Source organism: Ictidomys tridecemlineatus, chromosome 6 (genome assembly GCF_052094955.1).
Source record: "Ictidomys tridecemlineatus isolate mIctTri1 chromosome 6, mIctTri1.hap1, whole genome shotgun sequence".
Taxonomy (NCBI): Eukaryota; Metazoa; Chordata; class Mammalia; order Rodentia; family Sciuridae; genus Ictidomys; species Ictidomys tridecemlineatus.
In genome coordinates this window covers 156790117-156807011 of record NC_135482.1, presented here as the reverse complement: position 1 = coordinate 156807011, position 16895 = coordinate 156790117, and the positions used below count along the sequence as shown (strand labels likewise).

At 38.6% G+C, this 16895-nt stretch overlaps 1 protein-coding gene across 1 annotated transcript; it reads right to left on the bottom strand.

The window, feature by feature from the left end:
- Nucleotides 1–14284: 14284 nt before the first annotated feature.
- Nucleotides 14285–16680, bottom strand: LOC101964239 (protein LSM14 homolog A). The gene has a single exon (XM_040281476.2). The coding sequence runs from the start codon at nucleotides 16512–16514 to the stop codon at nucleotides 15129–15131; it is 1386 nt and encodes a 461-aa protein (XP_040137410.1). The 5' UTR covers nucleotides 16515–16680; the 3' UTR covers nucleotides 14285–15128.
- Nucleotides 16681–16895: the final 215 nt, after the last annotated feature.

The window sequence follows — 16895 nt, the reverse complement described above, 5'->3', positions numbered from 1 at the left end:
CTAAAATAATCAGCCTGTGGAACTATTGGAAGGTTTTGGAAGCTTTAAGAGGCAGGATTTAGTGGAAGAAAGTTATGTCACTGGAGGCGTAACCTTGAAAGCCTCAATCCCTTCCCCTCTCTCTTTGCTTCCTGGCCACCATGAGGTGAGCAGCTTCACTCTACCAAATGTTCCCTACCATGATGTTCTGTCTTACCACAGACCCCCAAACAAGGGAGCCAACTGACTATGGAATGAAACCTCTGATATCATGAGTTCAATAAACCTGTCCTCCTTTTAAGATTTTCTCAGGTATTTTGTCACAGCAGCAGAAAGTTGACTGATACAGGATGTGAGTTGCAATTTTAAGCCGGGCATTCAAGGCAACCTCAGTAACCCAGCATCCTCCATGAAGGAGCAGAGACTTGAAGCAGGTGAGCAGTGAGCTAGTCTTTTGTAATTGATATAAATCACACATCTCTCATTCTCTTCTTCATACATAAATGCTTACGTTCTGAATCAGTTGTAGAAAAAAAGAAAATGTCACGTTTATTGCCATTCCAGTACTTTATTAACATTCCTCACTATCTCCCACCTCCTTCCAGTCAAGGACTAAGACTTACAGACTAAATGTATGTCCAGTTCTTCATTTCAGCTGTTAAAAAATCAGCTGTATGTTTTCTTGGCACATAGTAAGCACTTAGCAAATACATTTTAAATGAATGGATAAATGAAAAAGGGCCACTTGCTTAACAACAGAAGGTGATAGCTATCGAGTGATATTGAAGCCCCAGGGAACATATTTTCTTGAAGGAGATCCTTTGAAGAAACACTAAGTCAGAGAGTAGTTAGGAGGAGCAGTGGTAGAGTGTGGGCTTGTAGTTTGGAGTAGTGACCGCACTGCCGGTGTTCCAAGGAACTCCTTCAATTAGGTGGGCATAGAATCTCACTTGTCGAGGTTCCCCACTGAACTTGGAAACTGTATACCCAGATGATGATTCTGTGAGAATAGGAAGTGGGAAAATCACCCATGAGGTATTTTCCATTTAGCTTTTAATCTTCTGAGTGATCTTTGCTGTCGGTCACCACAAAACAAACAACATTCAGTTTTTCCCAGGGTCCTACATCTTGGGCGGGCTGAACGCAAGGGGCTCTTGCCAAAAATCCCTGAACTGAGTCTGCTGTTGGTAAGGAAAGAAAATAGAAATTCACAAATCATGGGGGTTCTGACATACTGTGTAAGAAAACTATCTGGGACATACTTTATTCCTTGGCTTGAAATATGCAAACAGTGGAAACCTAATGCATTCTGTATTCTGTGAACATAGATAATGAGCAAAAGAAACATAGAAGATGGTTGACCATATAATTTATTGTTCAAACTGGGGCACTTTTGAGAGTGAAAGTATCTCTATAATTCATCACAATGGGAAGCAGGCATAAACTATGACTTCCTCAGACAAACCAGAATATATGGTGACCTTATGTAGAAGTAAGTACTGTGTACAAAAGTATACAGAGAAGTATAGGTAAAATTGAATTTTTTTTTTCTCATACTGTCCATTTATACACTTTTGACACTGCCATCCCAATCCTAGAATCACTGAATTATAGAGTTGTAAAGCTCAAAGTGGGCTTAGAGATAATGTATTCCCTTTTACTCAAAAGATCATCCACAGATATCCAGTAGAATAGGCATTATCTGGAAACTGGTTAGAAATTCAGAATCCCAGGCTCTACCCCAGACCTACTGAATCAGAAGCTGTGTTTAAGAATATGGCTAGGTGATCTGTATTTATAACAAAGTTCTAGATGAACTGATTTAAACCATTAAATTAAGAAACTAAGACTTGGGAAGGTTAAAACTTTGGATTAAGCTCTACTAGCTGTATCTAGGCCACTTTACTTTCTTCTATCAGACTGTCTTATTTTTAAAAATGCACTGACTCTCTTCTATCTACTGCGTCTGAAATTCCTCACTCTAGCAGAATTGACCTGAATTCTAGTCCTGGATTCACCTCAAATTTAGGAAAATCATTACATCCAGTTTCTTTGTCAGTAAATTGAGGACATTTGACTATATTGGCCACTAAGTGTCCCTTTGAGTTCTGAAATTCCATAATTCTATGAGTTGTACTCCATCTGGGAAGCCTCAAGGTAAATAAAAAGAGTCACAAAAAATGTGTAAGACAGGTTTCTTGAGGAAGACATGTGAAAAGGGACAGCAAGGGTATTCCAGGAAGATAGGAAAGTAGAAGCGATTGTTTGATCAAAGAATAGAGTATTTGGGGATATTGGAAAGAGATGGCAGGGTTGTTTGAAATTTTCAAATAAGGCAGCTTTAAGCATGCTCTTAGGAAATGTTATGGTTTGGATGTGCCGTTCCCCAAAACTCATGTGTGAGACAATGCAAGAAGGCTTGGAGGAGATGTGATTGGGTTACAGCCTTAACATAATCAGTGGATTAATCCCCTGATAGAGATTAACTGACTAGTAACTGAAAGCAGGTAGGATGTGGCTAGAGGAAGTGGTTCATTGGGGGTGTGGCTATGGGGTATATATTTTGTATCTGTTGAGTGGTGTCTCTCTGTCTCTGCTTCCTGATCATTGTATGAGCTATTTCCCTCTGCCACGCTCTTCTGCCATGATATCCTGCCGCACTTCCATCCCTGAGAAAGGGAGCTGGCCTTCTATGGACTAAGACCTCTGAAATCATGAGCCCTCTAATAAACTTTTCCTCTTCTAAAATTGTTCTGGCTGGGTCTTTTAGTCATAGCAGTGAAAAAGCTGACTAAGACAGTAAAACTTAAGCCATGGCATAAAATAAACCTCTTTCATTGGAAGTACGAACCAGCACATATTAAGTGTGCTGAGACTTAGACTCTTTTTCCTTCCTTGCCTTGGGCACATGTGGTTAATAGGCCAAGTGTGATATTTAATCTTATGTCAACTTTTCTGGACAATGTTACCTGTTGTGTGGTCAAAAACTAGATGTTGGTATATTTTAGATGTGATTCACATTTGCAATAGTCAGACTTTAAGTAAAGCAGATTGCCCTCCATAAGGTGGGTGAGCCTCATCTAATTGGTTGAAAACCTTAATAGCAAAGTCTGAGGTCTCCTGAAGAAAAAGAAACTTTGTCTCAAGACAGAAATATAGAAACCTTCCCTAAGTTTTCAGCCTATTGGTCTAGACTGTGGATTTTGGGTTACAGACTGTAATATCAACTCTTAGCTGAGTTTCTAGTTACCAATCTTCCCTACAGATTTCAGACTTACCAATCCCCCTAATTGTATGAGTCAACTCTTTAATATCAGTGTACGTATGATATATACATACACATATATACACATGTATATACATATACACATATGTATGTATATATTTATATGTATGTATATGTATGTGTGTGTACACAGACACACACACACATATAAATATCTGTATCTATCTCCTATTGTCCTATTGGTTCTAATTTTCTGTAGAACCTTGACTAATACAGTAAGCATCACATATTTATCTCAACTCTTGTTTAACCAGAAGTTAACTGGCTGACAGATTTTAGGTGATCTATTGATACCTATGCATGGAAAGTGGAAAATGTCATTATACCTAAATTCTTCTCAAGAAGGTATGATTCATTTCTGGCTCATCAATCTATTTGCAATGCCTAAGACTGTGTCTGGCACAAATAAGGTGCTCAGTAATGAATGGATTCACTAGAGAGTAGCATTTATCTTTGTAAAAAGTCAAGTTAGGCCTTACCATCAATTGACTAATCCCTTGGAAAGTGAGCAACAAACACTTAACAATTTCCTTAGAGAAAGTCACTTTCTATAGACAGAATCAAAGAGAAAATCTATTATATTCCCTTAGCAATATTGGAATTTTGAGGGCTTGGGAGGAGGAAATGGAATACCCACATCTCCCCTCAATATTAATATACCATAGCGGTTAAGATCATAGGCTTTATTAGCAAAATGTCTGGATTCTAATCCCAACTCTGTCATTGGTATCTGTATGACCTTGGGAAAGTTACTCAAAATTTTCTTATCTCAGTTTATCTGTTTTAAACATTGGCATAGTAAAGTGCATTCCTCAAGTAGTTTAGGAAGTTCAATGAGTTAATGCAAATGAAACACACAAGACAGTGTCTGGTATCCAATAAGCACAATGAATGTGTAAACATTCATTACTGTTATTTTCTCCCATTCATGATGAACATTCATTGTCTCCAACTGCACTAAGTGTTGGACACAAGACAAGTAAAACAAGATGGCAGTCTTTGGAAAAATAAGTATAATGTGATGAATGTGCAGAAAGGTACATGTAAAGTGTTTAGGAGTCCAGAGGCAACAGATTATCTAAAATAAGTACTGTGTGAAGTCTTCATGAAAGAAGTAAAATTTAAGGTACAGCCTGACAAATGAGTAAGAGTTCACAAAATGGAGAAGTGAAGAAGCACATTTCAGATGCAGGAGGCGGTGGGTAACATGTACAAAAGCACAGAGACATGGAATGGTTTAGGAGATGATGGATTCTGTTTTGAACCTGTGACATGCCTCAAAAGCAAAGTTCTGTAGGTAAATGGCAAAAGGATCTGGAACTCAGGAGGAGGTGAAGGCTGGAGGAATAAATCTGAAAGTCATAGTGTCAGCAAGTTTGTCACCACAGTTAAGAAGTACATGGAACTGGAGATGAAGAGGGTCACTGAGGATCATGGTGTGTAATGAGCAAGTGGGGTGGTACACTTGAAGCAGAAGTAGTGAGAAAAGTAGTGAGGACCCCCAGGACAGAAGGGCCAAGGGAAACTGTGGAAGGAGAACACTTATGAATGAAGGAAATGAGTCTTTTTTCTTTCTCTTTTTATATAATTGGGATTGATATAGCTTATGATAAATGATATAGCTTATGATAAATGGGATCTTTTGTGTCTGGCTTCTTTCATTTAGCATAATGTTGCAGCAGATATCAGAACTTAGTTTTTTTATTGCTAAATAATATTGCATCAAATATATATATATATACACCCCACATTTTATTTATACATTTGTCAGTTGATGGTCATTAGTGTTGTCTCCACTATGGGGCTATTATGAATAATACTGCTATGAATATTCATGTACAAGTTTTTGTGTGAACATATGTTTTTAATTTTCTTACAATTGAAAATTTGCTATGGAACCATTAAGAAGAATAATCTAGAGTTGTGTATGTTCTTATGGTTAGAATGTTAAACGAAAATATGAGATACATTGCAATGTGTATAAAGAAATCTTTTTAAAAATTACAAACAACAAAATGAATAAAAATTGGGGGTGGTAAAGGAATGCCCAGGCAGAAAACAATTGTTTCAATTCTTCCCTTCTCCCCAATGCCAGGTCCACTATGCTGACGTTGCAAAAAGTATTTTTTTTTTCAGTGTCAAAAAAAAAAAAACAACAAAAACACACCTACTTGTGTGCTATGTTGAAATGAAAAGAAAACAATAGCACCCCAAATCCACCAATGGCACAGCTTCAAGGCAATCTTATTTTACCTTTTTGGTGAGTTTTTAATGAATGGATAATGAAGGTAATTGCCAGTAACTAGGTGCATTTAGTCAAATTAGGAAATTTTTGCTGTTCTAGAACTTGTGTGGAAACAATTAAGAAATAAAAAAGGAAAGCATCTGTTAGTGCTCTTGAAAAGCTTCCAGTGCTTTTGGTCCTAGGAAACCACTAAAAAAATATTGTCACAGATTTTAGCTTTACCTACGTGGAGCCATATATTCCCCAGGGAGCACTCCCATTTCCTCATCTTCGTTTCCTTGTGTGGACCTCTTTTCTCAACAAGTGCTGTTCTAGTCTGTTACCCCAGCAGCCTCTAAGAAACCTTCCTCCTGTGTTTATACTCATGGGGTTCTCGCCCCTGGAACCTGGATCAGTCATGACTCATTTTGACCAGCAGAGCATCGGAGCCACTGAAGTGTCCCTGAGCCTGAGTGTTGGAAAGACCCAACAGCTTCTGTTTTTGTGCTCCTTAGATCTGTGACCTACCATGTAAAAAGCCTGGCTACCCTGTTGGAAAGACACAAGGCAAGAAAGAGGCCCTGAGATCCCAGCTAACCAGCATTCCTCTAGACCTGGTGGCGGATGGAGCCCCAGGAAGCCACTGGCATGACCAGCAACAAGCTGCCTGGTCCTGAAAGAAGATCAGTTACTGAGTTTCAAGCCACCAAGTTTTGACATGGTTGCTGTGCATCCAAAAGGAGGAACAGGTTCCTTCGACTAAGAGAGAGGTATAAGAAATTTCTGATGAAATAAAATAACCCCATCCCAAAGGTTGAGAATTATCTGCATCATTTTCAATTTAGTTGTTTCATAATCAAGTCTTTGAAATCGCGATCAGAGAAATGAGATTGTTAAAAGCTAAGGAAAAATCACCATTTGAACCAGCTATTCCCCTTCTCAGACTATACCCAAAAGAGCATACTACAGGGACACAGCCACATCAATGTTTATAGCAGCACAATTCACAATAGCTAGAATGTGGAACCAACCTAGATGCCCTTCAATAGATGAATGGATTTAAAAAATGTGGCATTTATACACAATGGAATATTACTCAGCACTAAAAAATAACAAGATCATGGCATTTGCAGGCAAATGGATGGCATTAGAGCAGATTATGCTAAGTGAAGTTAGCCAATCCCTAAAAAATAAATGCCGAATGTCTTCTCTGATATAAGGGTTTGACTCAAAAAGGGATAGGGAGGAAGAGCATGAGAAGAAGACTATCACTAAATAGGGAAGAGAGATGGGAGGGAAAAAGAAGGAGAAGGGGAGTTGCACGGAAGATGGAAGGAGAACCTCATTGTTATAGAGATATATATATGATGTTGTGATGAGAAAAAGAAAAAAAAGTGTGTCACATTAGATTGGATAGAGAGAAAGGATGGGAGAGGAGGGGAGGAGTAGGGAGGATAGGAAGGGCAGCAGAATAGAATAGACAATATGATTGATGTATGTACATTCCATATATGTATTATATCTCAAAATACATTCTGTTGTCATGTATGACTAAAAAAAAAAAAAGCTAAGGAAAGCCATGAACTTAAAGGAAATTCGCTTCATTTCAGCCATATATTTTAATCAGCCAATTGTCCCTTTTACAGTAAAGCTGAAGATATTTTTCTCCCCATAGCTATTTTACCGACCTTTCCAACTTCAGTATGCCACTGGACTCCATTCTCCTTGGTGCCTCCTCATCCTCCTACCCTTTTCTGTACTGTGGGCCAAGAGTTCCTGTTCTTCTTGAACAGTGGTTCTCAGTGTGGACCATGATCCAGCAGCATCAGTATCAGCTGGGAATTTATTAGAAATGTAAATTTCAGACTCTACTCCAGACCTACTAAAGCAGAGACTCTGAGAATGGGCTTGCAATCTGGCTAAACAAACCCTCTGGGTGATTTCTAATGCACATCAAAGCTTAAAAACTGCTGTCCTAGAACAGGGGTCAGCAAACATTTTCTATATAGGGCCAGATAGTAAATAGTTTAGGCTTTTTGAGTCACATGGACTCTGTTACAACTCTTCAACTCTGTTGAAACATGAAATCATCTCAGACTATATGTAAGTAAATGTATGCAGTTGCATTCTAATACAAATCTTACTTACAGGCATTAATATTTGAATTTTATGTTAGAAAATATGGTGTTTCTTTTAATTTTTTCCAACCCTTTAAAAATATTAAACTATTCTTGATTCATAGGCTGCATAAAAGTGGTCAGTGGACTTAAGTTGAAGACCCCTGCCCTAGAATTTTTATGATTTGCTACTGCTGAGGACATATTTTGTTGATGGTTCTGTCTTTAGTTCAGACAGCTTTCTGAAGCTCCCATGTGATCTATACTTTCTGGGTCATTACTCTTTCTTGAAGCCAAGTCTTGAGAAAAGAGCTCAACTAGGCTATTAGTTCTGACAGAGAGAGGCTGACAGCCAGGGCCTACCTTTCCAGCCTGAGATTTGACTCAGTCTCTGTTCGACCTTGACAGGAATGTACTTAAGCCACTTCACTTCCAAGATGGGTAGTCTAATCCATGCTGAAGTTAGTCCCTGGCACTGGCCCCAAATAAACCCAAAGTGTGGGATTGAGGTGGTCCCTCCAGTCGTCTCAAGCAAGGATGATCTTGGATCGGGTCACATCCCCACAGCCACCACCATCTGGAGTTGTTCTATGAGGGTTGAGTACTCCTTGAGGGCTGGACAAGGTACCATTCCAAGTCACACCTTCTGGGTGGTCTAAGGAACAAAAAAATATGTGTTTTGGCACAGTCGGGACAGCACAGGGAACAGTGGGTGAAAAAATTAGCAAACATTAGAGGCTTTTAATATGAAAAGAAAAAAAAATGCTTGAGTCCTGCTATTTTGGAGATGCTAACCTCTTTTCTGCCTCTTCCCCTCTCTTGCCCTCCCTGGGGAACATGCAGACACCTTAATGGCAGCTGCTGTTTATTTTCCCATATTGCACACAATCACGAACCCTTGCTGCTGCTAAACTGCTTCTTTTCTCTCCACCACGGCTGCTCTGGGAATTGCAGTGCTTACAGACTCCGAAGGCAAATGGCAGGCAGATTTTTTTTTTTTTTTTTGGTACTATTAAAAGAAGCAAAACATTTTGGGCTTCTTGTTCTGGCACAGCTGAAGATTGTTTTTGTTGCTACATGTAAAGTAGAAAGGTGTTATATTGGCAAACTTCTTTTCCTGCTTCAGATTCAGAAGAGATCTCTTTCCTGAGAAAGATCAAGAGCACAGGACATATATCATTGTATTTAAGCTTCCCTATATGGATCTTTGCAAAGGCCCTTCAGTGCAGCCTGAGCAAAGGGTGACTTCCTAACCAGTGACTGCATCACATTGTGTGGGAGAAAAAATAGGGAAGGGCTGATAGAATGATTAGGATAATTGTCATCATTAACAATTACTGTGAACTGGGCACTTGACACACAAGATAATGAAATAGAGGCATAGAGAAATTGGGTAACTTGCTCAAGGTCACTCAGTTAAGTGGTCAAAACTGATTGCAGTTCCAGATGTATTTGGCTCCACGCTCCTTCAAACACTCCATGCCACCTTGCAGCATCAGCTAGGAGGGACCTTTTATTGATTCTAACCCTTTGGGCAGTATATGCTGCATGCTGTTCTAAGCACCTCACATAATTAATTCACTTAATCCTCTTCATCATATGGTAGACACCATTGTTATCCAAATTTACATAAGAGGCAATTGAAGCACAAGGAGGAAATAACTCCTCACATAGCTAGCAAGCAGCTCAGCTAGAATCTGAACCCAAACCACTGGTTTTCAGGTCCTTGTACTCAATCACTGCACTATAGGATGTGCAATCAGACCAAGGGACTATGGACTCTCTGCTCTGCCACTTATTAGTTAGCTGTATCATTTTTGAGTTATGTAATATCTTGGAACCTTAACTCTCTTAATTATGGCATGACCTAATAAGTTTGATGGGGAGACTATTTGTGTTATCCCCTAAAGCCTACTGGCTGGGCAGGTAGAAGATGCTTAATAGACGGAGGCTGTTGTTTATAATTATAGATCTAGAGTACATCTAGGCTAAAAGGGGAAACATGGACTTTTTATATTTTTAGTAACATTATAATTATACATTATAGAAAATGCAGATAAAGATGAAGACAATATTCTCACATTTCCAGCAATAAAAGATTAATACTATTAATATTTAATGTGTATTCATCTGATCTTTTTCTTCATGTATGTATACAATTATTTACTATAAAGTTGTAATTCTATTGTACATTCTGTTGTGTGACCTCATTTTCACTAAATTGTCTATAATGAAAACACTTCTATATCCATAAATATTCTGCAATGCCATTTTTTAAAAAATGTACATGCTTCACTCTATGGTTACACTCTAGTTATTTAAATCAACACCCTGTTATTGGATGTTCAGGTTACTTTCAATTTTTGCCTGTTGCTTAAGTAAAGTTTTGATGGAAATTCTTGCATTGAGCATAATAACCCAGCCTTTAGCTGTGAGATTTGAGCATTGAATTTGAGTTCTTTCTTTTTGTATACTTACTTACTGTGCAACTTTTAACAAGTTATTCACCCTTTCTGAATTCAGTTTTATCATTGGTTGATGAATATAATAATAATTACCTTGTGAAATTATTGTGACTATTAAATTAAGAGATTGATCATAGATTCTCAAGGTGTAAGTGCTTAGTCAAATGATATGAATATCTTCAAGAGATGGGATAAAATTGCTCTATTACCTTCTAGAAAGTTTGAGCAATTTATATGCTTGCCAGTAGTATAAAGCAATATTCATTTTCTTGGAAACTTGATAACATTAACAATTATTTTTTGTCAACTTGATTGACAAATAAATTTTCAGTGTCATTCTAATTTGCATTTCTGATCATGCAGATCTTTAAGGAATGTTTATCTGTGTGGGTGATATGGTACTGCTGGCCGATGAAAGAGAAGATTGATGAGTGAACAAAAATATCTGGAATGAAGAATGGCAGAGTTATAAAATATGCAGCTGATGGAGAGAGACAGGGTTTTGGAAAAATGACACTTTATAAGTATATAAACTGGCCCTCCAGAGACACCTGCTCTCATAATTGCAGACAGCCTTATACATTGGGTTGTCTGGGAATTTGAGGCAGACAAAATTCAATGCTTTAAGTTGGAGAAAATGTGGTCACATGAGCCTGCTTTTCACAGGTTGGATAATCACCTCCACATGCCTCCAGGCCTGGTCCTGCTCCCTGTGATGTGTGGGCGGGTGGGTGGGGTGATCAAGTTCCAGCACCCTGCATCTGAGACTCTGCATTTCACTCCATTGGTGGAAGGATGGAGTACTGGGCAAAGACTGCCTGCCATTAGCTGCGATAGTGATCAATTCTCAGACGATGCCCCCCGCCCCCAGGGGTTCTCCTTTCTGAGCTTTACCACTTCTCAGAACTTCCAAGGCCGTTCTTTCCATTCCTTCTAGAAGGAAACCCTTGATGTTTCCACTGCTAGGGTCTTTTTCAGGCTCCCAGAATATTCCAGTAAGCACCCCGCTGGTTGGCAGAGGAAGTCAAAGATTCCATTAGAATGTTGAATTACCCCTCCCTTGCTTTTCTTTATTGCACTCAAGACAAAAAAAATCTTGGGTACCATTTCCCCCAAGGTTTTCCTCAGATCATACAGCCTCTTGGGTCATTGACCTTGCTTTTCACATATTTCTATCCTGACACCATCTTGCTCACCTCCAACAGGCAATTTAGCCTTATTTTTCGATTTTACCTCCTAATCTATCTCAAGTCTACTCACCTCTGATCATCTGCAGCACAATCACATTCTAGCTACTATCATTGCTCCCCAGGACTCTTAAAATTTTTAGTCTCCATGTTTCCTTTCTTGTTCCTCTTCAATTCATTCTCCCCATCAAGCCTGGGAGATCTTCATAGAATTTCCCATTGTTTTTATTAATGTCCCAAACTCTAACATGGCCTTTATGGCCCAGGTTCCTGTGCATGTTTTCAGTTTTGTCATATCCCCTGGCTCCCTGGGCCTCTTCCATCATGACCACAGACATTTTTTTAATTTTTCGGTCCACCCAGGTTTCATTCTGCCTTCAGGCCTCTGCACATGTGTTTCCCTCCATGTGGACCCACACCCCACTGCATTCTGAATCCTTCAACTCTCCACCCAAAAGTCACTTTCTCACAGATGTGCATGCTCACTGCCCCAACTAGATCATATTCCACATACATTCTTAGTTCTCCACATAATTTTTCCTTCTTGATGGTTTTCACAATTCATAAATCCATATCTGTGCAATCATGTATCTATAGCCAAATAGATTCTAAAATGCATAGGGGAAGAGACCAGGGTTTTCTTACTATTTATGGCACACCTTTGGTAGATAATAGATAAACAGTAAATTACTTATTAAAATAATGAATAAAGAAATGATTTAACAAGACCAATTAGCTTTCTCAAAACTTTTTCCTCAGAAATAAAACATACCCATCATTAAATACTTCTTCCTGGTTTTGCCTGTTTCTACCTTAGATAAAAGGATCGAGGAAGCCATTTATCTTTGGAATTCCACAAATAGGGAGAACAACATCAGAGGTTTTACCCTCTTATGCCAGTTTCATAGGTTATTTTGGTGATTGATGGCAGGCTAGTAGTGAAATAATGTAGTGAATGTCTAATTAACTTACCTGACCCCAACACTTCCTACTTTTGACCTTACTCATTAGTCTTTGCTGCAAGTTAATCCAGAGAATCCTTCAGCATTACAGGAGCATGATCTTTCTGCTGCATCTAAACATTTGGTCATTAAAAAGGTGCTTCTTGAAAATTTACATATGTAGTGCAAGAACTATGGGCTTTACTTCTATTCCCTCTGCTTGGAAGAGAATCCTTTTTTACCATCTATCTAAATTTTACTTAAACTTCTGGCCAAAGTCCCAGAGGAATAATTGTCCCATGAATTGAATAACTATTATGTGCCAAACATAGCACATTGTGTATGTTTTTTCATTTCACCCTTAGGACAGGGTAGGGCAAATACAATACCCCCCATTTTTAAAAAAAGTAAGCAAGAGCACTAAAGTTTAGAAATATTGAATTACTCATTTATCACAGCTAGGTTCAAACATAGATCTGCCTGACTCTGAAAGTCATACTGTGCTCTACTATCTCCATTTACTGCAGGATACATTTTCCAGTCATTGCCTTTCTTACTGACCCTCTCCTCCTCTGAATTGCCTTAGTTTCTTCTAGTTGTAATACCCTACTCTAGATTTTATTGTGTTCTGTGCTTATTTGTTGGGGATCTATATGGATTCCCCTGATTTTCCCAATTGTCATTATGTAGCAGGACAGTAATGGCTGCCATTTCTGCCCCTCCTACATGGGGCCTGAATTGGATAGCAGAATGTATTTTGTAGTTGTTTATACTCTCATTGCATGGACTAGTGGGAAAAAAGAATGAGGAATTCATCAAAGGAGCTTCCTACAATCTACAGGGGAAGAGTGAGTCAACCCAGACTTGGAAGTGTTTTTGGTGCTCTTGTTTAGGTCATGCATGTTCCAAGCAACTAAGTAATAATAAATGGAGATATTGCTTCCTCAGAAAAGCATCACAGACCCCTTTGAAAACAAATTATACACATCTATCAATGGGATGACATTTTGCAAAAGAGAAAAGCATATGCTGTTATGGTTCTGAGTGTTAAAATAACAAACCACAGCCCAGTGCCACCTCCCAAGCATTTTTAAATGAACAGTTTCATTCTGTCTTAGAATAAAACCCTTGCTTTAATATTATAAGGTATACTGCAGGTATGCCATGCTGCCAGTTACTATTGGGACAACAAATACCCTAGTCAGTGACCCAGAGAGCTGGGAAAATACATGAACTCATACTTACAGAACACATAGAAATGCCATTTACAGTTTTTCTTCTTCAAATTGGCCTGGGATATCTCAGTCTACACGGGTTTTTATGCAATACTCGCTTTGATGCTTGAATGCCTCAGAAATACATTCACCATCATGATTTGTGCATTTTCTAAAAGGTTTTGTTGTTAACATACAAGCAAATAGTATTAAACATTATCTAAATTATGACTGCCAAGTACTGGATCTTAATAATGAAACCAAATTACAAAGCATTTCTTTTAGAGCTATACAAAATATATAAAATTAAATATATCAACCATATTTAAATTTTCCAATCCTCCTATAGTACAATTTTCAACATATGTACACTACTGAATATTTTAAGGAAGAAGTTAGCAAAAATAAAAACATAAAAATGTTTAAATCTTTGAAACTCTTTATTCTCTGGCTTCATAATAACCCCTAAATGGCCAGATTGTTTTTCTATATAGTTCAAAATATCAAAAAGATTTATTAGTAATTTATAATTGGGGATGAACTCTAAAATGTCATTTGTAGGTAACAGGCCTAAGGACCAGTGTTCATGATGTGTTGCAGATCATCTAAATAATCTTGAACACTTTCAATCCTCCCAAAATATAATAGAATGAGTCAATGTTATAACAAACAAAATTCTAGGCATATTAGGAAAAAAATGGTTAGCACCCAGGGTGAAGGATTATTTCTTTGAAAGTACAGCTAAGCACATTCTTACCTATGAATGCTTGCATTCGTATATTGAAAATACCTATTATCTGGAGAAATCCTGTGATATGCCATTGGCTAAAAAATGAATTCTTACACTGAGCATAAATAGTTTGTTCTTTTTAGATAATGAAAATATGTATCAAATCTTCATTTATGTTCCAAAATTAAATAAGAAATTAAAAAATCTTTAGCTTGGAAAAGTAAGAAGAAAAAAGACCCATTTGTTAACTCTACTCCTGAGCACATCAACTTCTCCCAAGACACACATTTGCTGACTTTAAATATTTATTCTTTAAATTAAAAGTTAGTTGTTTTGTTATACAGCTATACAAAGTTCATAAAGTTTCTTTCACAGTGGAATATAATGGAATTTTACAACTATCTAAAAAGTTAACATTGGCCTAAGGAATAGTATTTACTGTGTATATACAGTTGACAAATTTTCTACCATCCAGCACCCTAATTGACAAAATAATCTACCTCATATTACAGGATTTCTGAAAAGAAAGATAAACACACCCACACAGACATGTACACACATATAAAACCTTCTATGGCTGAAAACACAGTATCACTGCCTTATCTGTAGATAACTTGCAGAAATTGCCAAATACAATTTAGTGATAAGAAAAATCCTTTCAATGATGAAAAATACTTATAAGTTAAATCAAAGTACTGCTTTAGTTTAACTATATATAAGAACCTTCATAAGAATCTTCTTATATATAGACTTCTAGTACTCTAAATACATTTACTATTCCTTTTTTAAAATGAATTTTCCTCCCCACAAAACTAACTGCACTGTATCTTTGAAATTACACAGAAAAATTAAAAAATGAAAAAAAAAACAGTGCAAGTGACAAATATACAGAAAATTCACTTTTTCATTCTTCATAAGTACTGACACCAATTTTCAGAACCATGAAGGGATAGAAATTCACCTATTTTCAAAGACTTGTTGTAGACTATGCAGCAACTTTGTTGTTTTTCCTGTATTCAAAATCTGCAAACTCCCTGCCCCAGTGCCCTCTTCGGAATCCGCGGTGAAAACCCCAGTGAAATCCTCGAGGGGTAGTAAATGTGCCACCTCTGCCACCACTAGGCCTTCTGTTGCCACGGAAACTCAGACCTCTTCTGCTTCTGTACCTCCCACCACCATGGTTTGGATGAAGTGGAATTCCAAATGTTTCAGCATTTAATCTTCTTTCTTCAGCCCAGGTTGGCCTCTGTTCCCTATTAATATTATAAGAAATATTGTCAAAGAAGGATTTACTTTTGTCATAATAGCAATTAGGTCCAAGTGGATCTTCTTCATCAGTGTCTTCTTCACTGTTTTGGGTATCAACTCCTTTACCTTCACCATTTACTGGCTTCTCTTTTTTCTGAAGTTTATCTTCTTTTAATTTCAGTTTATTATGAAACTCTCTGTCAATCTCCTCCTTGTTAAATTGTGCATTTGCACGTTCAAAGTCAAAGTCATTCTCAAATTTCATTGGACCATATCGCTGAATACCAAATCTCCTGCCACATCGATGACCCCCACGCCCTTTTCTTGGAGCTGACGAAGCACCTGGAACTACTTGTCTCTTACTATGATTTCTGAGTTGCTCATTTTCTGACCTTGAAACGTTGGGTACTTCAGCTTGCTTGTGCTCTTGATTCTCTATTGTTTTTTGGCCGGTAGATGGCAAAGGCGGGGTTGATACAGGGCTCCTTCTCCCAACAGGTGCTGGAGCAGGTAAGTGGGCCGGGGCAGTCTGTACTGCTTGTTCCATGGTTGGACTTTCTCTCAAAGGGTCTAACTGAGGGCTTGAACGACCTTGAAATGACTGTGTTTTTATAGTTCTTGTATCCTGTATAAAGGCAGAACCAATTGCACTACTTTGGGATAAGGTATCACTGTTTGATGTCTCCATTCCAAAGGATGGCAAGGAGCTTCCAGCAACACCAAGAGCACCAAACTGCTGCCCGACCAATGAACTTAGACTGAACTGACTGTACATGGGCATGCTGCCAAAAGGTCCGTAGGAACCCACTGACTGGAACGGAGACGAACCTAGCGAAGACTGAATGATAGCTGAGTCCTGAGGCAAAGAACATTGTGGTTTGGGAGGCTCGCAAACGGTCAGATCTTTAATATCATTCCCACGGAAGATAATATATTCAAAGACTTCATCTCGAGGTGGTACGGGCCGATCTGTTGGTCTGTCTTCTGTACCAAAGGATCGAACTTTGGCGAGGGCTATAGTGGAGTTCTCGGTGTCGATGGTGTAGAGGATGCCCTCATAGCGGATCTCCGCTTTAGAGATGAGGCTAATGTTGCTGCCGAGGTAAGGGGTGCCCCAGCTCATGACGCCCCTGTCCCTCCCAGCAGAGGCAGACACCGCTCGGCACGCCCCCTGGCTACAGCGGCTGCCTTAGATCCAACATGGCGGCGGTAGCTCGCTACGCTCCCCCAACCTCCGGGCCTCAAACCGCAGGGCATGCTGGGCAGGCCAGGCTGTGCTCTCGCGAGACTCCCCGGGCACTTGGCTTGTTTTCTTCATTACAAGGGGCTCCAACTCATTTTTTTTACTTAATGGTGAGCCTCCCAGTTTAATTGTGTCCACAGAGTCAAAGTGAGGAGGTTATTTAGCCTGTATTTACATTATCCATACACCTTCACATTGTCTTCCGAACCGCTTCTCCTTACTTGTTGGATTTTGTGCTTTTAATTGCATGTTCCCCTGCCA

What these genes read in the sequence shown, in the direction of transcription:
- LOC101964239 (XM_040281476.2), bottom strand. Translation starts at nt 16,514, where the DNA reads ATGAGCTGGGGCACCCCTTACCTCGGCAGCAACATTAGCCTCATCTCT.